General features: G+C 36.4%; 1 protein-coding gene across 1 annotated transcript in view; it reads left to right on the top strand.

Annotated features, from left to right (window-relative positions):
* LOC149259016 (putative pectinesterase 11) overlaps positions 1 to 26412 on the top strand; it is a 73455-nt gene extending 47043 nt beyond the window's left edge. The window contains exons 7-10 of the mRNA XM_089446170.1: positions 24990 to 25161; positions 25540 to 25552; positions 25673 to 25787; positions 26268 to 26412. Coding sequence (XP_089302296.1) covers positions 24990 to 25161; positions 25540 to 25552; positions 25673 to 25787; positions 26268 to 26412 — 445 coding nt within the window. The remainder of the gene's footprint in view (positions 1 to 24989; positions 25162 to 25539; positions 25553 to 25672; positions 25788 to 26267) is intronic.
* The last annotated feature ends 1118 nt before the right edge of the window (positions 26413 to 27530 follow it).

Raw genomic sequence — 27530 nt, 5'->3', positions numbered from 1 at the left:
CAGATGAATCCTTACTCTTTGTGATAGATCTTTATCCTCTTGATCATCCCTTAGCCTGTACTTAACCCATAGCATTTTATTTCAGTCAAAACAGTACATTTTTGAGCTTTTTATGACCCGGAATTCTTAGCAGACGTAACTCTCGTAAGTCAGTGCAGGCTGTCCACAGGCAGTCTGCATTACAGCGCAGGTGCTCCCTTCGGGAACTGCGCTGAGAGTGAAACTGGCAGACCAGTGCCTGCGCTGGTCCAGTTGGCCTTAGTCTAGCTCAGCTCTTCCTTTGTGTCTTGGCCCTGTTTGCACTTGTTTTTGGCTGATTGCTTGCTGGTTATTGTATTTGCTGTAGACCACTTCTCCTTGACATTATTCCGCCTCAGTTGTGTGATGAAATTGTAAACGTTCTTTCAGTATTTCTTGTTTCAGTTACAATTTCCCATTGTGAAAAGCGAACCTAGTAGCTGTGGCCTCTTAGATTGCGATCTTATGAGTTAGTGTTATTGCTGTTCATAGCTGTTTTGGATTGGTTTGCTTCTCACTTTATGGTTTGAATCTATACTTTTCCTGTATTTAAAACAAGTCTTTCATAAAGGTGTTCTTTTGATTGTGGACAAGCTTGTTTATTTCTACTTGAAAGTTGATTCAAAAATCATACAACAGTTTCCTTTTGTTAACCATCAACATTAAGGATAACGAAAAGAAATACATGCATTGTGCATTTTGCATTTGACTGTATGCTTGACGATTTAGGAAAATGTGCATTTTAGTGTGTGTTCTTTGATCTGTGGAAAAAGTTGTGTCTTGCTCTTTCCTCAAGTAGATTAAGGTTTTCAAAGTTGAAAGATTGAAAAGATTTTGCTTCTCATTCTTAGATTGCATATAGGAAGTTGTATATATACATCTCGTGGCGAACCTGAAAGGCAAACTGTTAAGAAAGATCAACATTAAAATAAACTCAATTTACATAACAACGCTTTGGAATTTAACGCAAACATCTAGAGGTCTAGGTAGAGACGTGTTCCGGCGTCGTTAAACATAGTGACTGTCGATCTCTACGAAGGTGGGTGATTCCTCCTGAGAGTCGGTGGCACTAACACGGATTTGAGCTCCCGCGTACCGTCGCGTATATTGGGAGACCCCTATAGGCTTTTATCCTTTATCCTTAGGAAACCGTATCGGCCGCCCTACTGATCGCGATGCAGTGAACACAGCATTCACGAAGATCGACCACCCGTACCATAAAACGTATTCTGTGGTTTCGCGAAAGGTTTGGCACACCCTCTGCCTAGATCTCCAGAGCAGTTTCTTTTGGCCCTTTTCAAACTCTATAACTGAAAAGGTCCAACCGAGCATTTGTCACTTCGGGCTCGTTAATACATCGAAGGCGACTAGAGTCATCTTTAGCTTTTTCTCAACTCTTAAAACATGAAAAAGCAAGTTTGTGTCTAAAAGCGTCGTAAATAAAACTTATAGTAAAGCGGAACATAATCACCTGTTATTCCCACGTTGATCTTTCAGTTGAAAAGTATGGAGCCCACCAACCAAGGAAGTAACCTTGGCGGAAGTCCAAATCCCTTCTCCTCTTGGGGAGATGTTGGTGCGCCTCATATGGCTACATTGTCACTTCCAGGATTGACAATCAGCCTTCCTGTTTGGCTCTTTTCAACTAATGTTGTCCAAATCGCCACTAATCCTGAGCAGTCGAATCAACTGTCAGAACAATCTAGAACTACCCACCAGCCTTCTACCTCTTGTGATACTTCCTCTGATCCTTCATCTTCGCAGGGTAGAGCCGGCAAAAGTCAGCCTCCCAAGGAGAAGAAAGAAAAGAAGAAGAAAGGGAAGAAGCAGAAGGAGCCTCTAGCGAAGGCGACTGGGGGCAAGCAGAAGAAAACTGACAAAAACCCACACACTGCACCGACCGGGCCTAAATCGCCATGTGTCATTTGCAAAGGGATCCATTTCCATCGTGATTGTCCTTGTATTCCCCGGATACTAAGGGACTGGTCCCCGAGGTTGCACAATCCGGTAGCATCAACCTCTGGTTGTCAAGTTGATTGCATTCCCTCAACTAGCGAGAGTGAAGGATGAAGAAGGGGACCAAGATCACCCTGTCTATTGTGTGAAGGTCACCATGCCATCCACAAATGTCCATTCTTAGATGAGGCAAAGAGAGTTTTGGAAGATCGCCCGGTGTCACCGGTGCAACTTCCGCCTGGATACCGAAAACTCGCGCCTAATCCCTCGATAGTTGAAAATCCAGTTGAACCACTCAAGTGGTCAGCTGATGTGTCAGTCATTGAGAATGAACCTACCGAATCTAGACCAGACGAAAGTCTAAAGGTCGAAACGGCAGTTGACCCGGTTCTTCCTTCAAAGGTTCTATCGTCCAATGACTCCGTCATTGAAGACCCGTCTTCAAATGACACCGTCACCGAAGTGTCGTCTTCATGTGACACCCTCACTGATGAGAACAAGGATGACACCATCCAGGTTCTCTTTATCAGTACCGACTCCGGCGAGCATCCTGGCAATGCGCCCATTCCTTTATCGCAGGAAGGAACATCATCTGAGTCGTATCCGGCCGTATATTCGGTCCCACCACCAAGCAACCTGGTTGTATCCTTTGATTGGAATCAACTAGGCAGACCCCGGTTACCAGCCAGTACACCATTTAGAATCATTGTCCAGATCTATAGAATGGTTATGGCTGGTACTATCATTGATGAAGGGGCATCTGTGAGTATCCTTTACTCTATTGCTTGGAAAGCACTGGGTTCCCCAGCGCTTTTACCTGAGTTGAGAAATCTCTCAGGTTTTGATAAAGGAACCAGTCGACCATTAGGAATCCTCCCCGATGTACCTGTTACATTGAAGGGGAAGACCGTCAGGATGAACGTGTTGGTAGTTCAAGGACCCTTGGATTATAACCTACTCCTTGGACGCGACTATATTTATTGCATGGGAGCGATAGTCTCCTCACTCTTTAGAGTAATGTGTTTTCCACACGAAGGAAGGGTGGTCAAGCTCGTAGACCAGCTTTCATTTCCGGGATCTCGCATCGCAAATAGTCAAATACCAATCCTAAATGGTCTGTTCACTCAAGATTCGCCTCCGCCCCCAGTCCTCCTTCCCGATGAGCGCGAGTAATTCGGAAAGAAAGACTAGGACCCAGGGGGCATGCACCCTGGTCTGCTTCGGGCAGAAGAAACTCCGGGTATAAGGAAGAATTTCCGCAGGAGAACATGACTAGTCCGTACCCCGTCCGAAGGAAGTGGGGTTGTTCTGGAATAATGATCTTTTGTTAAAGTTATGTGTTTGGGAATCATTCACCTTTGTCTAAAAAGTGGGCAATGCCCAAGTAGGAATTCCCTTATTGTAACAAGTAGTCACCATCTTTAAATTCAAGCCTCGCCCATCGAAACATATGTTTTGAAGGATAAGCAGGGGCAGTAAACTAAGAAGGAGACCGTATTGTTGTGACAGAGGGTAACCATCTTTGGACAACCCAATGATAGACACCGCCGAAGAAAGAGATTGATTTGCGGCAGCGAATAGAACCACTCTTCGGATAATAAGAAAGAGGCAAGCCTCCCTCGATAATACCAATGTTTTATCTTTGAGTAGTGTTCTTCTATTGTCACAATAGCTGTTTGTTAAAAGTGGGCCGACAGGAAGTCTGAGTACTGCGTAAGACCCCTTAAAATAACGAGAAGACAAGTATCGTTAGCATTAGATTAGCAAGATGACAAATAACTGTGAACACCCAAAGAAAAGCAGAAGTAGGAGAGAGGAGGGGCAACCTCGAAATTCTATCCTATACCTGGGGGCATGCAAACTTTCTGGAGTGCAAGCTAGGGGCGGTTATTTATCTGGTTTTAAGATTAGCCGTTTCCAAACTTGCATGAAAGAAAGCCTGTGGGGCAGAAGTAAAATTTGCCAAAATAAGAGCATAGCTGTAGTAAGGCATAAGCTCTATAAAAATTGGTCCTTATAGGAGGCATTCTTATGACTGGTATATCGAGCAGTTTTAGCATATAGTTCATGCTCGTTAAAAAATAAACGCGAAATTCGAGTAGTTTTAGGCCTGAATTTATGCTCGTTAAAAAATAGAAAAGTGTGAGCAAATGTTTCCCCCAGAGTTCAAGCTCATGGAAAAAATGAACCGGTAAATAACCTTTTGAGATCGTAAATTCATTAGCCATAAGAACCTTGATCGTGTTTTCATCCACCACCTCCACCGTTCATTTGGCCGATCATTCACTTCCATTGGTGTGTTTACCTCTTTTTAGAAACAGCTGCGAAGAGTGATTGCACCTAGCAATCCTTGTGACACTGCCGTGATTGGAAATTCCAACCTGTACCTGGAATCTGTAGCTATCCCTGTTTATCACTCGTTCCTCAAAAGACGAGTCTTCTTTCAGCTCTTTTCACTGACTCGTAAAATATGAAAAGTTTGCCGAGTTTTGGCCTTCCAGCTCGTTAAAATGACCGGAACGCTATCCCTCCTCTAAATTTTAATCTTTTTGGACTTGAGGGATTATTGCACAAAAGGATCGAGCGCTTGCCTGGTTCAGCTCGTTAAAAATACCGAACAGCCATCCCTTCTGTATTGTTTTATACCTTTTCGGACTTAAGGGATTAGCTGACGAAAAAGGAATTATGGAGTTGACTTTCTGTGCCTTTTTAGACTCTCTAAAAATGAAAAGGACCGAGTTTTCCTTGTCGTTAGACTCGTTAAAATAATTAAATAGCGACAAACTTGTCTTTAGACGACAACGAGTTTCCCTATCGCTAGGCTCGTTAAATCTTAGCGATGGGCTTGCCCGAAGGGCAGGTTATAGAACAAGCATATGTTATCCTCCTCAAGCTTGACAAAAATAAAGAGGTACTGGTCAGAAATGACTGGGGAAAAATTGGGAGAACATCAAAGTTTAGAGGTAGCAAGTCACTCTTGAACATGACACTTTTTCCGTATCATATCGGGTTGGGTTGTCTCATTCACCGGTTTCATCACCATGGTCCTCGCCACACCATCCATTCGGGGTAATGCTACCGATCCATCACATCAGTGTCGTTATATGTTCAAGAGGGGTCATTCAGAAAGTGTCAACCGTGTCCCATCCACTACCATACATTTGCCTTCATCCATTTCATGATCGCCACCCTGAATCATATGTCACAGTTTGTTTCACCTCCACTAAATCATTAGCTCCGTTCCGTGTCATTGATGTGGGATTCATCAAGGCCCTCCTTTGACGGATCACTTCTTGTCGACTTCAGCTCATTATCCAAGAAGTCGATCTAGGAACACCCCCATCAGTACTTTGAAGCTTGCATGCCTCAATGGCAAGTTTCTCACTTCCGGCGACAGGTATACATCAATGACCTTCGACCAGAAGATTTTGCGTGGCGTTCGACGCCAAGTCCTTTATTCACGCCACGTGAATTGTGCTGCCGTACCTTGAGGGTCATCGTCATTATTGGTGATTCCTCTCGCGCTTGTTAACGGTTTTCATTATTGACCGGTAATCAAGCGATGTCTTTCCATGTTCGACTTCAGCGTAATTCTCACATGGATCGACTTGTACTTAGAGTGAAGATCGAACGAGTTTGAAGACCCCGGATCTAGTTTCATCCATCCGGGCTGCGATATATATTCAGGAAATATAAAAGCATTTGCCATGTACATCATTGCAGCAGATGATCATCCTCCTCAAAGGATGATAATTTTAGCGGAAGATTATGAGTCTGTCTTCAGACGATCGTCTGTCATATGTACCAAAATGTATTTATAGAAAGCTGAGCATGGGAATACCCGCCTCAGCTAGATCATGAGAATAATGATGAATGAAAGATAATGTATTGTATTGTATTGTATTACAGGGCACTCTCCTCAGCACTGGAACGAACTTCGGACCCTCTAGCTAAAGCATTTCACCCGATTAACGGCCTCATACTTTAGGGGGCAACTGTTATAGACATTTTTGTGCCTCGCGTCAAGGAGCAGGGAATGTCGATAATTACAGGGATCCTCAGTCCCTAAACATGTTGTTCTTACCCCTAAAAGAACAAGGTCATCAATCAACAGCACTTCCAATCAGTTCTCCACCTGAAAACACTTCAGAACAGGCTTATTTTGGATCATGTCAGCTGCTTAACTAAGCTTCTGCGCTGTATTGCAACTGTCCCACTCTGTACCTGCGCTGGAAGTCAAAAACAATGAAGGCTACCTGCGCTGGGCGAGATTGGCCAAGTGGCACAGTCCTCCTGCAAGGTGTCAATTGCCCAGGAAGCTTCCAAACTGACACTTGGTTCATCAGATTCGCCTTGTGATGAGTAAGAGGTACTTGATCACCATGTGTAACCAAGGATCTCCAAGTGGACTCAAGAACTGAAGATTAACTGAAGAGGGAGAGGACACTAGTCAGCTCTATGCCAGCCTCAAGCTGACTCATCCTCTCTTCTTCTCTCCTATATATAGAGCTCTTCTATGAGGTCTATGGAGGCTGGAATTTTGGTATAAGCAAGGAGGTGCTGTTGGTATACTGCCAGGATTATTGGGTGATTGTTTTACTAGAGGTGAAGAAGAGAGTTCTTGCTGCCGAGGAGGTGCTGCTGGATTGGGGCCAACATCATTGGTTGTAACTTCCTCTGGAACCCTGTTACTTTCTATCAATAAAGTTTGCATGTTCTTCTATATACTTGTTTTACATAGATGCTTTTGTGTTTACATGTATATTTGATGCAACCTAATCCATGCTTCAATTATGATTGCTTGTATCTCGTAGTTTGCTCCCTTTTGTTGTGCAGATTCTGTGTGTAGCTGGATCGGCTTGGAGAGTAAAGAGCTGGGAACGGGATACAAAGCGAGAAGGACAAGGATCGACTAAGCGCAAGACACCAGGTTGGTTGATCCTCTTTCTATTCTCTCTGTGCTTTCATAAAGATGAACATGAAAACTTTGTCATTCAGTTGTTGCTAAAGTCTGTCACCTTTAGAAAGGGTTAGTGTCATCCGCATCGGATACTTTTCCCCACAACAATTGGAGCTCAAACATCAAACTGGATTGTGACATTCGCACTTCTATTTGAGTCTAGGTAAATTTTCCCTTCTCCCCTGCACTACTAGAATGATGCAACTTTTAGAAGAATTGGAAACTCCTTAGGGAAATATGTGGATGGCGCAGAGCCATGTGACTGAATTTTCCCTTGTGCCTAAATATACATTGAGGTGGACATAGATAAAGGATTTACGAAGGAAATTAACCTCAACCTAGATAGTTGGTCTCATATTCAGGAGATCAATTACAATCTTCTTCCATTTAAATGAAAAATATGTCGCAATTATGGACATTTGCCATAAATTTCCTTAAAAAGAAAGAAGATTAGGATAGGAAAGGGGCTTTTGGAGATAAATTTGAAATAAGATAAAAATCATAAATCACCGCAAAGGAAATAATCCCCATAATTCTGGTAGTAAGGGCATACACAACAAAAGGGATCTAGGCCAAGCTCGCCTAAAATTAAATCTAATACCAATGGATAAGGAACAAGAAAATATGCCAACCATGGCAAACTTTGAAACTTCTATGATGCTCTTGTTCATGAGGAAGAATGGGAAATCCCTCAAATGTTCTAATGCCAGAGACCCTCCATGTAATCCAAAATCTCCCCAACTTCAAATAGATCGAGTGATTGATTCAAATTCCAATGAAGAATGAGAAGTCACTTTAGAGGACTCCTTAGAAGGAGAAGAAGGATTCCTTTTGTCACTAGAGGGCACAACGAAGTCACATTTTCTAGTTTAAATGATGAAAAATTATAAGAATAAATGATAAAGGAAAAATATCGTCGATTTTTCCATGCTGAGAAGAAGTGCAATCGAGAAATTAGAATGGAGAAAACATAAAAGGAAAAATAACTTGGTCATCAATCCACTTTAAAAAATCTCCAAGCTGGCCTATATGGGAGTTAAGGGAAGTAAAAGAAGTATTAGTGCTGCCACTTCTAAAAGGGCATCTCAATCCAAAAGTAAACAATCTTTGTCCTCTCCCGGAACTATAGGGGATTGGGGTCTGAAAAAATACGATTTGAAGTAAAATATATAATGATAAAAGAAAGACCCTCAATTGTTCTGCATGATGAGATAAAAGTGGAAGAGTAACAAATTTTACTTCAATAACATCAAATGCAGAGTCGCAACAATAGTGCCTCTGTAAGTGCTAGAGTTGTATCTGTAGGTATTTTCACCCTTTAAGATCAGTCCCAAGACCAATTACTCAATTTGCTCAAAACTTTCCACTAGCTTGCTTACTCCTTTCTTATCCTCACCACTAACCAGGTATGTTTTTTCATCAATATTTATATGTCAATTTATTTTCGATAAAAGCATGAATGTTTGGCACCATTATAAATCTTAAGTGGCTTAGAGTTTGGTGCCTTTAGTATCTTTGGTGGGGATATCAATACCAACTTACATAGCTGGGAGAAAAGGAGGGGATTGCATGTTAGATATCCATTCCAAGAGAATATGGAGGACTATATTAGACACTCCAATATTATGGGTCTTAAATCTACCGACAATAAATATATATGGAATATTAAGAAGATTTGATCTAGCCACATCATAGATAAACTACATCATTTCCTCATATCATATGATTTCGTGTGGTGTAACCTCTCCCTTAGTTTTTCTATCCTTCCATGGAGTGCCTTCTATCATCACCCTAGATAGTCTTGTCTCCTCCATTTAATTTTAATCCCATCTTGTTCTGATTTATCCCCTTATGGATCCAACATCTCAATTTCCACAATGCGGTCACTCAATCCTAGCTTCCTTGGGTAGACAACAACCTAATTCATATTTTGGAAAGAAAAATCAAAAGGCTTAAATCCTACATTAAATACTTGGTAAAATCCTATTTTCCTTCCCATCAATTTGTTACATAATCTATGGAAAAATAAAATGGCATCGTTCATACCTCCATGGATGGAAAATGAGTTTCCTTAAATGTTTTTATCAATGACAAATATAAATTTGACAAGTACCTCTCCTTTCTCAAAGAAGAAGAATACTGGAAACTGAAATCTAGTAGTGTGTGGCTCTGGGAAACGGACCAAAAGACAAATGTTTTCCATAAACAAGCCAAAAATTGGTAGAGGAAAAATATAATTTAGGAAATCATGGTAAATGGCACCAAAGTAGAATATTTCCATCAAATAAAGGAAGAATCTACAACCTACTTCAATAATCGCTATTGAGGGGACTTGAAAGGGAAAGAAAAATGTCACCACAAGGTCGTGTAGCTCTAAAATGCATGAGATTCATATGATGGAGTGGACTTGATCACTTGCCACAAGGTGTTTAATACTCTATAAGGATGACATCATCCAATAGCTCCAATATTCTAACATGCCCAAGGGAAAGAATTATTTTACATAAAACTACAACAATAAGAAGAAAAGTGAGCTCCTACTCACTAGAAGGATAGAAAAAGATGATGAATGTTGATATAGGTGAGCATTGATGACTACCCACCTCTTTAACTCTCTCAATGACTCTCTATTTTATTAGTAGTATTTTAATGATTTTTGGCTCCCAAACTTCTAGGGCCATTTTGAGGCCAAAATGATGTTTTCTGGAAATTTTGTGGGCTAGGGATTTCCACAAAATTCCCTAGCCCTAGTAAGAAGCTATAGTTTTTGGATATTTATTTCCAACTAGATATCATGCAGCGAAAACAAATATTGTATGAAAAATTTGCTTCCCCAGGAACCTGAAGTACCAACTAACCACCCCAATGTGCAAAAATCTTTGATTGTTTCATCTTCGAGGGTTAGGATTTTAGAACTCTAGGGTAGTTTATGTACATTAAAATCCATTATTTTGTCCTCTTTTAATGTCTACGAGGAATGCATGTAACCACCATCTCTCTCTATTTAGATATAGCTTCCACGATTCTAGCTAATTTTTGTTACTATTTCACCTATTAATACAAGTTGGGTCTCCAATATCTAATATACTTCTTTGTGTGTTTTCCATTTACTTTCCTCCATTTCATTTCATTTCTTGTATTAGCAAAATGAGTGGTATTAGAGAAATATTATCCTTTTTGTTTCTTAGTGCATATCCCCAACATGGTTAGGGTGCAGAGAGTTGGGTCCCAAACTTCTAGGGTCATTTTTAGGCTAAAAAGGAGGTTTTCTAGAAATTTGGTGGGTGAGGGAATGTCATGGAAGTCCCTAGACCTAGTCAGAAGTTGGATTCCTCAAATATTTCTTTCTAATGAGCTATCAAGCACCAAAAATGGATATTGTATGCAAAATTCTCATCCCCGAGAAGTTGATGTACCAACTAACCACCATGAGGTGGACACTCCTTTTGTTGTTTCATCTCCTATAGTTATATTTGTAGACATCTAGGGTTCTTTATTTTTTCTAAAAGGACTTTATTCCAACCTCATGTAATATAATTTTTGAGTGCATGTAGCCACGATCTTTGTCTATTCATATATAGCTTCCACTATTCTAGCCAATTTGTGTTACTATTTCACTTATCAATAGAAGGTATGTCTCCAATCTCTACTATATTTATTTATGTGCTTTCCATTTACTTTCATGCATTTCATTTCATTCATTGTATAAACTAGATTGGTAGTATCCGTGAAATATTCTCTTCATTGTTTCTTAGTGCAAGTCCCTTAAAAGGTCAAGGTGAAAAAAGTTGGGTCCCAAACTTTTATGGCCATTTTGAGGTCAAAAATGATGTTTTTTGGAAATTTGTTATGCTAGGGTTTTCCATCACATTCCCTAGACCTATTCAAAAGTTTTAGTCCTTGGATATTGTATGCAAAATTTGCATCCCTGAGAGGTTGATGTACCAACTAGCCACCTCGAGGCCCACATACCTTTTGGTATTCTTTCATATTCTAGGGTTAGATATTTGGACCTCTATGGTTATTTCTTTATGTTAAAAGGCCATTATTTTAGCATGTTGTAATATATTTTTCAAAATCATGTCGCCACCATCCCTCGATATTCAAAGATAGCTACTACCATTCTAGCCAATTTGTGTTACTATTTCATTTATTAATAGAATTTAGGTCTCCAATATATGTTATATTTTTGTATGTGTGTTCTATTTACTTTCCTCTATTTCATTTCATTCCTTGTACAACGTGAATCAATGGTAAGAGAGAAATATTCTCTTTATTTCTTAGTGCATGTCCCTAACCATGTTAGGGCGTAGAGAGTTGGGTCTCAAGCGAATTTCACTTGAGAATGATCGCTCTTGCAAACCCATGTGGACTCCAATGGCAGAATAAATGAGAGATTTTGCAATAGAATATCCTACCATTTTCTGCCTAAGGAAACACTTGCACAATAAAGAAATGAGACGATGGAAAATTTCACCTAGAACCTTCAACAACTTCCAATGGCAGTCGAGGCACCTTAAAAAATGAACAATTTTAGTGGCACTAAATCTTTCAAGGAAAATGTTAACTTTTATATCATCATATTTGAAGTCCAGGTAGATGAATATGCTTTGGAGAAATGGTTATATCTGTTATAGTGCTATTACCCTATCCAAAAAAATTTAACAATGAAAATATTTCCTTCATAAATGAATGCCTCACTTGAATATTCATAAAGTTGTGAAAGGATGAGAGCCATTAGATGGGAGGGAAATGATCCAAAAATGGAGGGGGAATTTGGAGGGAAAAGTGGATATCACCCTAAGTCCATATATATCTAAAATGCATGAATTTCATATGATGTAGTTTCCTCAATCAATTGTCACAAGGTGATTTGGAGTCCAGATAATATGAAATCATCTAATAGCCCCACTGCTCTAACATTTTGAAAGGTAAGAAATATATTAAATCAAACATTCACAATAAGAAGAGGATATCCTATTCAGTATAAGGATATAAAAAAATGATGAATGTTGATCAACATGGTTATTGACGACCACTGACCTTTCGACCGTCTCAATAGTTCTCTAATTATTTATTGTTTTTCTATGACTTTTGGGTCCCAAACATCTAGATCCTTTTTAAGGAAAAAATGATGGCTTTTTGAAATTGGTGGGTTGTGGGTTACCATGGAATTCTCTTACACTAGTCAAAAATTGTGGTCCTTGATCAATAGTTCTTTCGAATAAGCTATCATGAATCCAAAATAAATATTGCATGCAAAAGTTACATCCTTGAGAAGTTGATGTATCAACTAACCATCCCAAGCCCCACAAACCTTTTGGTGTTTCATTTTATAGGGTTAAGTTTTTGGACCTCTAGGATTATTTCTATATGTTAAAAGGACGTTATTTTGATGTCTCACAAATTCCATGGAAATTATTTCCCAAGGAGAAGTTGGTGTATGAACGAGATGATTTCGATCCTATTTCTTATTACTAGCCTTACTAGTACGAAAAAAATGTATCCTGTTATGAACCTAGCTACATGTTCTTTCATCTTGCACCAATAAACACACCTATGCAAGTTTGCCACTATGTTCCCTACACCAGAGTGCCCTAAAACCTTGAAGGTGTGACCCTCACTAAGTAGATACAATAATTCACATTTAGGAATGCATACATTATCAACCTATAGAGTAACTCATCTTGGAGATGGTAAAAAATTATGTTGTCAACATAGGGCACATGACGTTGTCCCTATAAATGCTAAAACACCTCCTTCAAATCCTCATCCTATGAATATGATTATATGTAGGCATCATGGGTGAATGGATCCATGTTTATCAAAGTTCCCAAAAATGTGATTTTTGATGTGGGTGGTATTGAAATCATGTCACCCAACTCGTTTTTGTTTCCCTTCTTATACTTGATCACTAAATGAAACTTCTATAGAAACCCCATCCACTTGTAATTCTTAGTAGCTTACTCTAGACGTATAGGTGCTATAATGATTGGTGATTTATGTGGATTACTACGTCCTTTCCAATCAAATAATGTTTTCGATTCTTCACATATTGTACCAGGTTATATATCTTCTAGTCTTAGGTAGGGTAGTTAATAACTTCCCCATGAAATACTTTATAATGATAACATGTATCTTCTATATTTTTAGGTAAAAAGTGATGCTTTTTGGAAATTTGTTAGGCTATGGATTTCCAGCGCATTCCCTATCTCTATTCAAAAAGTTTAGTCCTTGGAAAATATTGTATGCAAAAGTTGCATCCGTGAGAAGTTGATGTACCAACTAGCCACCTCAAGGCCCACAAACCTTTTGGTATTATTTCATCTTCTAGGGTTAGGTATTTGGACTTCTATGGTTCTTTCTTTATGTTAAAAGGCCATTATTTAAGCATGTTGTAATATCCTTTGCAAATAAATGTCGCCAACATCTCTCTATATTCAAAGATAGCTACCAACATTCTAGCCAATTTGTGTTACTATTTCATTTATTAATAGAATTTAGGCTTCCAATATCTGTTATATTTCTATTTGCGTGTTCTATTTACTTCCCTGTATTCCATTTCATTCCTTGTACAACGTGAATCAATGGTATGAGAGAAATATTCTCGTTATTTATTAGTGCATGTCCTTGACGAGGTTAGGGTGCTGAGAGTTGGTCTCAAGCTAATTTCACTCGATAATGATCACTCTTGCAAAACATTGTGGCCTCCAATGGTAGAATAAATGAGAGATGTTGCAATATAATATCCTACCTTTTTTCCTAAGGAAACACTTGCACAATAAAGAAATGAGACTATGGACAATTTCACTTAGAACCTTCAACAACTTCCAGTAACAATCGAGGCACCTTCACCAATGAACAATTTTTATGGCATTAAACCCTTCAAGGTACATGTTAACTTTTATAACCCTGTATTTTAAGGCCAAGTAGATGAATATGCTTTGGCTAAATGGTTATATCTATTATAGTGATATTACCCTATCCAAAAAAATTCGACAATGAAAATATTTCCTTCATAAATGCATGCCTCACTTGAATATTCATAAAGTTGTGTAAGGATGAGAGCCATTAGATGGGAGGGAGATGATCCAAAAATTGAGGGGAACTTTGGAGGCAAAAACGGATGTCACCCTAGTTCCATATAGCTCTAAAATTCATGAATTTCATATGACGTAGTTTCCTCAATCAATTGTCACAAGGTGATTTGGAGTCCACATAAGATGAAATCACACAATAACCCCACCACTCTAACATGTTGAAAGGGAAGAATTATCCTAAATCAAACATTCACAATAAGAAGAGGATCTCCTATTCACTTTAAGGATAGAAACAAATGATGAATGTTGATTAACATGGTTATTGATGGCCATCGACCTTTCGATTGTCCCAATAGTTCTCTATTTCTTTGTATTTTTTCTATGACTTTTGGGTCCCAAACATCTAGATCCTTTTTTAGGAATAAATGATGCTTTTTGGAAATTGGGGGTTTGTGAGTTACCATGGAATTCCCTTATCCTAGTAGAAAGTTGTGGTCCTTGAATAGTTCTTTCCAATGAGATATCATGAATCCCAAATAAATATTGTATGAAAAATTTGAATCCTTGAGAAGTTGATGTATCACTAACCACCTCAAGCCCCAAAAACCTTTTTGTGTTTCATTTTATAGGGTTAAGTTTCTAGACCTCTAGGATTATTCATTTATGTTAAAAGGCCATTATTTTGATGTCTCACAAATTCCATGGAAATTATTTCTTGAGGAAAGTGGGCATAGGAACGATATGATTTAGATCCTATTTCTTATTACTAGCCTTGCTAGTACAAAAGAACATGTATCATGTTTTGAACCTAGCTACATGTTCTTGCATATTGCACCAATAGACACACCTATGCAAGTTTTCCACTGACTTCCCTACACCAGAGTGCCTTAAAACCATGGAGGTGTGAGCCTCTCTAAGTAGCCACAATCGCTCACATTTAGGAATGCATATGTTATCAACCTATAAAGTAACGCATCTTGAAGATGTTAATCGATTATGGTGTCTCTATCGTGCACATAACTCTGTCTCTACAAAGGCTAAAACACCTCCTTCAAATCCTCATCCTCTAATTATGATTCTATGTATGCATCATGGGTGAATGGATCCATGTGCATCAAATTTCCCAAAAATGTGATTTTTGATGTGGGTGGCATTGACATCATGTCACCCAATTTGTGTTTGTTTCCCTTCTTATCCTTGATTTTTAAATAAAACTAATATAGAAACCCCATCCACTTGTAGTTCTTAGTAGCTTACTATAGGCCTATAGGTACTATAATGATTGGTGATTTGTGTGGATTACTACATCCTTTCTGATCAGATAATGTTTCCGATTCTTCACATAATGTACAAGGACATATATCTTCTAGTCCTAGGTAGGGTACTTAAGAAATCCCCCATGAAACACTTTATAATGATAACATATAAGAACTCCTTCCTGCATCAAGACCTCTCACATATCACACCCTCTTGAATTTGTCCCCACTTCGTATGGTTGCTGGAGGTTTGCTAATTTTAGAATTAGTGCTTGAATGATGTTATTTTTTAACTTCTTAAAGGCCTTTTGCTAACCCTTTCCCCACAAATTACAAATTAATCTATAATAATAACAAATTTATCCATAAAATGGTGCAGTATATCAATAACTAGCCTCACAAGTGTAGTTGGTGCATTGCATAACTCAAAAAGCACGAGTAACCACTCATACAAACCTTTCCTAGCTTTGAATATGGTCATCCAGAAATCCTATTATCTGACTCAAAACCCTTGATATCTAGTTTTTAACTCCAACTTGGTGAAGCATTTGGCTTATCACAACTAATATAGAAAATCATTTATCCTAGGTACTTGATACTAGTTCTTAAGCATGATTTTTTTCAACACCCTATAATTAATACACATCCACCAAGTCCCATCCTTCTTAGGCACAATGATAATGTTTGACATACATGGTGATGTATTTGGTCAACTGCCCCAGTATACACTACAACGAATTCTTCGCATCACTTGCTTCTATAACAGGCTAATTGTACAACCCAGTGTTTTACCATGGGGAGTTTGGAAATAACAATATATCATACTCCACTTCCCTTTTGGATTGTTCCCCTTTAGGCTCTTGGAAAACATCCTTGTATGCATGTAGTAACTCTTCTTCTTGTTGTTTTTGTTTATTACTACACCCCTCTAGGGATGATAATTCTCTTATTAATTGTTCTATAGACTGATTTTTTCCTAAAATAGTAAAACATATTTCTTTCTAGAAGTGACCAGTTTCTCAGCTTGGTTGGTACTTGCTACTAAAGCTTTGACTTGCCCTTATGAATGTTGATGGTGAAGTATTTTCCATCCTAGATGAGGCAGTACTAGCTAGATCACTACATGAAGATTACATCTCATATATATATATATATATATATATATATATATATATATATATATATATATATATATATATATATATATATATATATATATATATATATATATATATATATATATATACATATACATATACATATACATATACATATATATATATATACAAATATATATATATATATATATATATATATATATATATATATATATATATATATATACATACATATATACATATACATCTATATAGATACATACATACATACATATATACATACATATATATATATATATATATTTATACATATATACATATATACATGCAGATATACATACACATACACATACATATACATATATGGATGTGTATTTGTATGTGCGTGTGTGTGTGTGTGTGTGTGTATAAGGTATAATCTTCATGTAGAGAACCAACTAGTACTGCCTCATCTAAGATGGAAAATACCTCACCATCAACATTCATAAGGGCAAGTCAAAATTTCACCAGCAAGTACCAACCAAGCTGAGAAACTAGTTAGTTCTAGAAAGAAATATGTTTTACTATTTTAGGATAGAATCAGTCTGTAGAAAAATTAATAAGAGAAAAATCATCTGAGAGACTGATCAGTTCTAGAACAATCAGTACCAACCAAGCTGAGAAACTGGTCAGTTCTAGAGAGAAATATGTTTTACTATTTTAGGACAAAATTAGTTTGTAGAACAATTATTCTGTAGAACAATTATTAAGAAATATGTTTTACTATATATATATATGTTCTTCCAAACACCAATTCACATTCATCAAGGGGGACTACATATATTTCTAAAACATCAATACAATTAACACTCGTAGCAATCTAACTTTGCAATGTTTGGTTACCTTTATTTCAACATCATTATTTACCCATCCCAATGGATATGGGCTTGGGTAATAATGAAATTCCAATAGAATTTTTTTGGTTGCTTTGCCACAATGCGGTTCACCTATGATCCAAAGTCAAACAAAGCATCAATCTTTGCATTCTTTACCTATATCATTATGTGGAAGAGACTATTATTTTCATTATCTTCTTGTTTCTGAAGGATACTCACATTCACTTCATTTTACAATGATGTACAAATGATATTATCATCCACTTCCAAGTTGATTTCAACCTAGTTTCTTGAAAAAGTAGCCATGAGATTCCTCTTCTACGTATATTTCTTTTTATTCTTCAACTTAAGGTTTGGATGCAACTTCCAACACTTCTCTTTATGACCATCAATATTAAAATGGTTGTAGTGGCCTTGGTATCTCTAAATTGGCATGCTATGGTTATTATATTTTTATCTTTTGCCACTCCCCACTTTTTCTTCCCCTCCTAGAAGTGTTTTGGTGCAACTTCTCGTTCGAGCCATTAGATTTCACTTTCTTCTAGACTATGTTCTTCAAGACTTATTTCTATACAAAAGTGTCACCCACCAAAATAGTTTTTAACACTATCACTTTGTTTAAAAAATCGATATGTAGACCCTCAAGATACTGGAAGATCATGTTTGGGTACTTCTGGGAGATACCCAACATTATGGCTATCTTTCTAAATTTAGTGGTGTACTCATGTACTCTCTTCCCCTACTTCTGCGTGAAATAATTCCACTAGATCCACGGGTAAGCTAAATGCTTGATAGGGTAAAATTATAAATTTATGAGGCTTTTGAAATACTCCAACTTAGTCACTAAAGGATCCCCCTCCAAACTCAAGGTCTCCATATGGATTTCCCATGAGGTCAGGGCATGGCCCTTAATTTCAATTTTCAACTGGGTAAATGAATTATTCTATTCTTCCTCCATATGGTGAACAATAAAATAGTCTTCTAATTGTTACAACCAATGATTTAGATTTAGATCATCAATCTATCCTTGATACAACTTGAACTTTATCTTCGATTCCACTTTGAATAAGGACTTTGAATGATTCATGACACTCGAATGGGGTTTATATTTTTAGGTTCTTTCTTAAATTCCTTCTCTATTTATTACTCGTCTATTTATTTCCCATGTAGTCCAACCCCTGTATTAAAACCTCCATCTTACCCTAATGCCTTGCCCTTATTGGTTGTGGCCTTCATAAGGAAGCTCAAAATAGGGTTTATATCTAAGACTTGTGCTTCTAGCTTTGTAAACATGTACTTAATGGGATTGTAATGGTTATTCACATATTCATTGGCTACGATCAGGGTTTTATGAATTTTGGCTTAACTAATATGGATCCCATACAACTCCCCACAATATACCTAAAGAAAGATATTTTGCTACCAATATGATCCATCAACTCTTTGGTGGAATATCCACAAAATTTTACTAACCATATGATCACTACCCATATCATAGAAATATGATCACTAATCATGCCCTCTCTTGTTTCCTTAAGAAAAATCTTAGATCCCTTACTAGCTACACCCCCTCCTTTATCAAATATTCCCATTACTTCATCGAGAAAGGCAAATATTTTCATCTTAATGAGCATGCCATCAAGGTAAGCTTTGATTTGGTGTTCTTATTTCCCCAAATACCTCTCCCTAAATGCATCAATCTAATGTCCACTTCCGTTCATGTTGAGACCCTCAATCTCATCAACATATGGCTTTCTTCCACCTTCTTTACCTTCAAAGGCACATGTTACGAAAAAATTTAAGCTACTTCCATGGGTTATTCTCTTTCTTCGATGGTTTCTATACCACAAGGATCTACAAACCTAAGATACTTTTCGTTTTCTATAATGAAAAATGTCTAATAAATTTTATTACACTTTATTTTAGGTTTTTTGTTTCTTAGGGCTAAAGAGTGAAATAGAGATGGTGTGAAAAAGGCTCAATATGAACCCTAATGCAAGCTATTGAAGTACATTTTTCGTTTCCAATTCAATTAAAACTATATAATGAAGGGTAGAGGACGTGTTTTCTTTATTTTAGGTGACAAATGAAGCTTCAAATTCACTAAAAATAAAATAAAACAAGAAATAGAGCAAATTTTTTTTAAGGCAATTGGTTACTAAATATATCTAAGAAACAAAACATATTACATATAGAAATAAATCTAGAAATTTTTTTTTATCAAATGGTTTGTTATGATGTAAAACATAGGTCCGTATCAAAAGATATTGTGAAAATAAATTTGCATCATTGTCATGAAAAATAAGAAGATTAATATGTTTTCAATCAATGATTTCTTCCTTATCGAGACCCTGTTTTAGACAATGTCTTTCTTGAGTTTAGCTAAAACTTCAAGGAGAATTCATATATGTATTTGTTTCATTCAAATTATGTACAAAAATTCACATAATTTGATCTAAAATATGTGACTTATTTTTCCTCCTTTTATTTATTTATTTTTTAGAATAAGTTTTAAAACAAACTTGGATCTAAAAATTCAAGGGCAATTCAATCAATAAAGAATCAATTCAATAATAAATAAAAACAGGGGATAGAAAAAATAGATTTCCATCAATGCAAAATTATTTATAAATTAACCAAGGCAAGGGATGTAGTAAAGAGAAGGAGAATAGGCTCACTAGTGATTTTTCCCAATGGAGTCGTCAATTATATTACCCATAAATTTTCTTAGAAGTCAAAGGGCTATTGCTTCATGTATTGTTCTCTAGATAGATCAAATAATGTGTAGAAAAGTGTATATGAATTATCAATACTTAAAGCAAATACGTCATATTCATCTCATTAAGTAAGATGGAATATGCATGCATGAAACCCTCACAAATCAGTGAAATTTCTAGACCCTACGGATAGCATTGGAGACTAATTCAATTGAAATATCCCACAATTAACTTCTTCAACCAACCCACTACACATATACATAGTGAAACAAGATGATGTTTTTTGCCACAGAGGACATGTCAACATGCACTAGCAATAATTAAAAAACACACATATAAAAAGACATGAAATATGTGGGAGAGAACTCACAAATTCTTTCACTAATCAAATTATGTTTCATGCCCAATTATGAGCTTTTCCTAACTCACAAAGAACATTCTTCTCAATTATATGACTATTATTATTTAATATTATGAAATTGTGAAAAAATAATTATGATAAATTACTCAGTAATTTCAGACCTATAACCTCTAAGAACTTCCTTCTAAGATCCATATAATTAAAAACAAGGGTGAAAGGGGACGAGTTTCTATGAACAACTAATGTATGTTGAACTAGAGTCTCTCTAACTGTAGTGGAGTGGAGAATAAGGTTATTACAGTCATGTCCAAGATTGTTGCAAGAAAAAAACATTAAGACTCTATTTAAATCCCACATCACCATTAAAAATTTGTTTGGATCTAATAAACAAATCTGATCCTATGCTCAGCCTAGAAGTTTATCTGATTCCCTGCTCCTAGGGAAAAGGGTACATGGGCCAACAAGAAGGTCCTTCATGTTTAATCTAAAAGAAACTATACAATATTACCACAATATTCATATCTCAAAATCATTTATAATTGAGGGTTCCTATAATACTGAATACCTCATTAATTTTGATGTTCTCATATTCTCATAACCTCTCTATTCTATACTCATCATGTCATCAGAGAAGCCCTCAAAATAGAGAAACATCCCAATAGTTTAAATGGCCAAGATATGTATAAACTTAGTCAATGCTTGAAAACCACCATCCATCATCTCACTAGACATCCAGTCCACCCATTTCCTCTCACTAACTTATGTTAAAACCTTTTAATACACAATCTAATATGGTTTATCTATTCTTTAAATATTATTCTAATTCTTATATGTTTTCTATTATTTTTCTTGGGCAATCCATTCGGATTCCTTATTTTATTCTTAGAATTATGATCCTCATGGGCCCTCTCTCTTCCCCTTTTTTCCACTTTATCCAACCTATCTTGACTAATTAATAAATATCTATATTAATAACATTAATTACCTGAAATTAATAAGTTTAGTTAGATTCACCTTGATCTTATTCTCTTTATAGTATTATTTCTCATATTTATGAAATTATAACCCTAATATCATTAACCCTAATTCTTCATGTTTTTCATTTAATTTATTTTAAGGAAAAAAATTATTAATAGAATAGGGACACTAATTAGTTTGGAATAATTCTCCACATTTATTTTTATTTTGAATCATAATTCACAAGGCTTTTATGAATTTTGAAGATTTCAATTTAATAAAAGAGGGAAAATTTAAAATTGAATGGCTACATTTGCCAAAGTGTAACTCATCTTCATGCATTCACCAAATAGAAAAATTATTTATTATTTAATTAAACTATGTGATTATAGATGAGACAAGCCAAAGAATGTCTCATAATGATGAGAATCTAACCCACCGAAGGTGGTTCCTTTACTCCCTTTCTTATTAATTTTTCAACTTATTAATTTCCAATCCTAAAAGTTCATCTCTTTTAATTTTAAATTTTATGTTTCTTCCAAAGGTTTCTGTTTTTAATAATACTTTAATAATAAGTTTGCGTATTTCAATAATTTCACCCCATTTTGAATTTTAGACTTCATCCTATTTAATTTGGATGTGAAGATTGGTTTGACATTTTTTAATTACAAACATAGATTCATATATATCAAGTCGATCAAATAATACAAACCATTTTTGGAATGCGAGCAAAGGTTTGCAACCTAGGAGATTTGATCCTTCTCAGTTCTTGAGTGTTTTGGAGTTAAGATGCACCTATGTTGGTTTTGAAAGACACACTAATAAAATGTTTTAACTATAAGGAAACTTTAATTTTCTTTTGTTTTAGTATAATGTATAGAATTAATCTTGTCATTAATATTTTTTTAAATGTTACATGTTTAATTTCCCCTTCTCTCTCTCACACACATATAATTTTGTTGTTGGTATTTTTTAAACTCTTGCATGTCAACCCTATATTAAACATAGAAAGAATTACTAAGCTCCAAAATACAAAGAAAAAAAATTTATTAATAGAATAGGGACACTATATATATGTGAGATATTAAAATCTTTTACTAAATATACATATTGAAATATTTGATTTATAAAGTAAATCTATATACTATAAATTTGCATGGTGTAAAATCGTGTAAAATATCGCTCTCTCATAGTGTCTAAAATTTCTAACCACCCTTGTATCATTATTGAACATCGAACTGTAGACCTCCTTTAAAGAGACCATTGAATAATGAGTTGTAAGACTCCTTAGGTTTATGTAAGAGGAAGTTCCGCTCTCAAGAAGAGTTGTCGTCTATTTCAAACTCATGAATTGATAAATGACATCGTGTCGTATATCATTTGATGGAAGCCGTGAAGATTTCAACCGTTCGTTGAAATGTGAAATCTTGAAATCCATATGATTTCAACCAATGGTAGAGACTGTAGTTTGAATTTGAGCCATGTTTGAAAATTATAGAAACAGATCAGTATAGATATGAGGCCCATTGTCCGCTACGTAGCATAATATTTCTGTCGCCAGCATCGCGGTTTAGGGTTTGCACAAATATTAATAGGGAGAAGGTGGATTCCGCAGAATTCCGCTTAAGGTGGATTCCGCAGAATTCCGGTTGTTGGTGTACATGCACTTAGACTAGCTGTGTTGGTGTACATGCACCTAGATTAGCTCCAGTTGTTGGTGTACATGCACTTAGACTAGCTGTGTTGGTGTACATGCACCTAGATTAGCTCCAGTTGTTGGTGTACATGCACTTAGACTAGTTGTGTTGGTGTACATGCACCTAGATTAGCTCTAGTTAACTTATTGCTTGCATGTGGCACATGTACACATTAACATAAGATAAAGCACACTTAGCTTTAGTTAGCTTTAGTTATTGCATGTACAACTAAGCTTAACTTAGTTTCTTTTATGTATTTATTCTGAAACTAATATTGTAGAATCAACTTTCATTCTTTTCTCAATTCTTGCTCGCTTCCTTCCTTCTCTTGCAAGCTTGTTATTGTTTTGAAGATCTAGATCTATCTGTGTATCTCAAAAATCTTACATGGTATCAGAGCACAGGGATTTGTAATCAGTGCACAAGCAATTTTATTTGCAGGTTCAGAAGATTGAAGCAACAGCAAAGAATGGAGTCTAAATTGGAGTTTCCACAATCGACAATTCTCACTCCATATTATTATTTCGAATGGAAGTCAAAGATTCAACTTCATCTCAGAAGTAGAGGCTTATTTCGAATAACCATGGGAATGGAAGTTGAACCAACATCGGCAATGGAGAAATCAAGATATTTCAATCGCATGGACGAGGCCTTCGGCATCCTATGTTTATCTATTTCTCCGGAACTGCTATTTCATGTTGAATTATGTTCAACTCCAAATGAAGTATGGAAAATTTTGGAAGAATTGTTTGGAAAATAGGATGAAATGCAAGGTCACATTCTCGAAAATGAGTTGAACTCATTAGATCCGAGAAACTTTGAGAACATTCAAGATTTTTTCACAAGGTATAAAGCCTTGTTGGTTCAGCTGAAAAGATGCGGGATCGACAAATCCAAGCAAGAAAAGCAGTTGATTCTTTCCATTTTATCAAAACTTGGTCCAGAGTATGCAGTATTCGTCTCTACATTCCACACAGTCAGATCTGCAACTGGTGCAGATTGGAAGATGCCCTCACTGGATTCTTTTATTCAGTCTTTGATGCATGAGCAAGATAAGCTCATCAAAATGGGCACACTTAAAAATTCCAAAGCGGTGCATGCACTTACTGTGCATGCAAGTTAGTGTACATGCACTTAGACTAGCTGTGTTGGTGTACATGCACCTAGATTAGCTCCAGTTGTTGGTGTACATGCACTTAGACTAGCTGTGTTGGTGTAGATGCACCTAGATTAGCTCCAGTTAACTTATTGCTTGCATGTGGCACATGTACACATTAACATAAGATAAAGCACACTTAGATTTAGTTAGCTTTAGTTATTACATGTACAACTAAGCTTAACTTAGTTGCTTTTATGTATTTATTCTAAAACTAATATTGTAGAATCAACTTTCATTCTTTTCTCAATTCTTGCTCGCTTCCTTCCTTCTCTTGCAAGCTTGTTATTGTTTTGCAGATCTATATCTATCTGTGTATCTCAAAAATCTTACACCACTTAAGGTGGATTAGGAAAGCAAAGGCTCAAATAGTGATCGCATGATCAGTCATGGTGTGCACAAACACAACCAGAGGAGAAGGCATGTCACAGTTGAGCAGAGAGATTAGGACTAGCTCCTAAGCAAAGCTGAGCGATTGGATTTTCATTTGGCTGAGAGCTGTAGGGTAGCTAGCTGTATGGGTGAAACTAATCGGGTGTAGGGCCTTACTAGTTACTTCTGCTGGCAGTATACGAATTATTGTTTTTTGTGTGACTGCTTTGAAAATGATAGATTATCGGTAAGATATATAGAATTGGGTAGATAGATTCTTTTCAATACCCACCAATTTTGTGAATCCACCCATTCCTTTAATTCATTCATGGCCATGGCCAAGGCAAACTCTAGAGGATTGCTTGTTATAGGAGTATTTCTTGCAGTGGTGCAAGTGTTTTTTACGCAACCTACCCAGTGTACTATCCAAGTTTTGTGATCAGAAAACGAAAGGGTGTATATATGAGAGTCCTTTTATTCTTGTGTGTACTGGTACTGGTGTGCAGAGAGAAGGTGACGATTCCTGCAGAGAAGCCATTAGGGAGGGTCATTTGGTCCAGCGCCAACAACACCGTCATCACTTGGAATGATAGCGCTAAATCGAGCGGTGGGACATATTATTCTGCAACGGTGTCTCTGTATGCTTCGGATTTCATAGCCAGAAAAATCACAATCAAGGTAAGGCTTTTGAATTTTATTATTGACTATTAATGTCATAGTATAAAAAGTACATGAGATGACATATGCCTAGATTATATATATATATATATATATATATATATTTTGAAATACTCATGCCAAGTTTATATATATGCAAAATTCATATGGTCCAGGAAATCTTAGCCCGGAAGATCAAGCTGTGGCGGTGAGGATTTCGGGAGATCGTTCTGCATTTTACGATTGCAGATTTGAAGGGTATCAGGACACCGCGTTAGACTAAGGTGGCAGGCATTATTTTCAAAACTGTTACATTGAGGGTGCTATCGATTTTGTATGTGGCAATGGAAGATCTATCTATGAGGTAAAGTTTAAACCAAACACAAATACAATCTGCAGTACCCAGAGACAGGCATTATTTTGGTTTTGATTTCTCATATAAAATGGGAGCTGCTGGTAATGAATTTTTGGATTTGTTGATTGCAGAGCTGAGATTTGCATGCCATTCCTATACATAATGGGGCATTTACAGCTCAGAAGAGATCTCCTCTATCCGACAACACGGGCTTCGTTTTTCTGCCCTGCATGTTGACAGGCAACGCATTAATGTTTCTGGGCAGGGCATGGGCACCATATCCCACAGTATTGTATGTTTACACTTACATGGCTGACATTATTGTCCCCCAAGGATGTGATAACTGGAATGAGCCCAGCAGAGATAACGATATCCCTTTATTCTATGTCGCCTGCACCAGTACTCTCTCTCTCTCTCTCTCTCTCTCTCTCTCTCTCTATATATATATATATATATATATATATATATATATATATATATATATATATATATATATATATATATATAATCAACCTTGAGAATCCCATACCTCATTCTCATTCTAACATATTCCTGTTTTCATTCTTTCTGCATCTACCGAACCGCGCATTATGGGCAGTACAAATGTTCCGGAACTGGTGCAAGTGAAACCAAAAGAGTTGCATGGTCGCATGAACTCAGTCCTACGGAGGTCATGCCGTTTATAACCATCGATTACATTGATTGGCATAGCTGGATCATATCTCATTATCATTCTAACATATTCTTGTTTTCATTCTTTCTGCATCTGCAGAACCACGCATTATGGGCAGTACAAATGTTCCGGAGCTGGTGCAAGTGAAACCAAAAGAGTTGCATGGTCCCATGAACTCAGTCCTACCGAGGCCGCGTCGTTTATAACCATCGATTACATTGTTGGGCGTAGCTGGATCAGATAGATAGATGACATCGGATACCAATTTCATTCCAAAAAATATCCCGTAGTTTAACCAGGCTGGAAATTCCCGTTATATTTAGAGAAAATCTGGTAAAGATTTTTGTAAATCCAAGTTATAGTTAAATTTCAAAATTTTAGGTTTCCTAGAAGTTTTTGATAAAATCTGGTAAAGAATTTTGTAAATCCAAGTTATAGTTGTTAAATTTCAAAATTTTAGGTGTCCTAGAAGTTTTTGATGGTGCTGAATCCATTTCAACCATCAAAAACACGATGCAAACACTGTTTCTACAAGATATTTTGAAATTTTTTTGCACCAGCCACTTTTGGCTGTCCCGACAATTTGTCAGCATTGTAATATTTCTGATAATATTCTCATCCCAAACGCTGACCTGAATGAGAATTTTATACGGATACAAAGTCTTTGTACCCTGGTAATAGAAAATAAGTGTTGCATGCATGCAGTGTAATGTAGAACAAGTTTGAATATAGATTATAGACGTGGAATGGTAATAAAATGGAGATTTTGTTTTTGAAGTGATTTGTATTTTCTTTTATTAATTATGTTTAAAAAAAAAAATTTAAGATATTCAAATTATTGTTATACAAATTTATTTTTCAATATTATGAATTGTATTGATCAATATTAAGTAAATTTATTATTATAGTTCTTTCTCTCACTCTTCCGAGAGAGAATAAGTAATAACAATGTTCACTCAACATTCATTATATATACAATCATGACATTACTATTGACACAATAATAACATGTACATGTTATGGTTGATTTTTAAAACAACAACATTAACACAATGTCATAAGTAGGTGTCCATTCATAATTTCTTGTTACCTAATGGGTGTAACCCAAAGGTAAAAACATACAAACAAATTTTGAATCATAGATATACATGTATCATGATAAAAATAGTACTTGAACATAAAAGAATTCAAACAGACATCCACAATTCTAATAGACACCCACTGGAAAGGCCTAGACATCCATGACGCACGAATAGCTTCTATTAGAACCACCTTCACCATGATAATTCCAAACTTTTCCGTCGAGTTCTTGTGCACCCATGCCCATGCCCTTGGGAGGTGGTCACTCGAATGAAAGCATGA

This window comes from Pinus tabuliformis, chromosome 6 (genome assembly GCF_031772625.1).
Source record: "Pinus tabuliformis cultivar Carrire ecotype Pingquan chromosome 6, CPIR1, whole genome shotgun sequence".
NCBI classification, from domain to species: domain Eukaryota; kingdom Viridiplantae; phylum Streptophyta; class Pinopsida; order Pinales; family Pinaceae; genus Pinus; species Pinus tabuliformis.
This window is presented reverse-complemented; position numbering and strand designations above follow the sequence as displayed.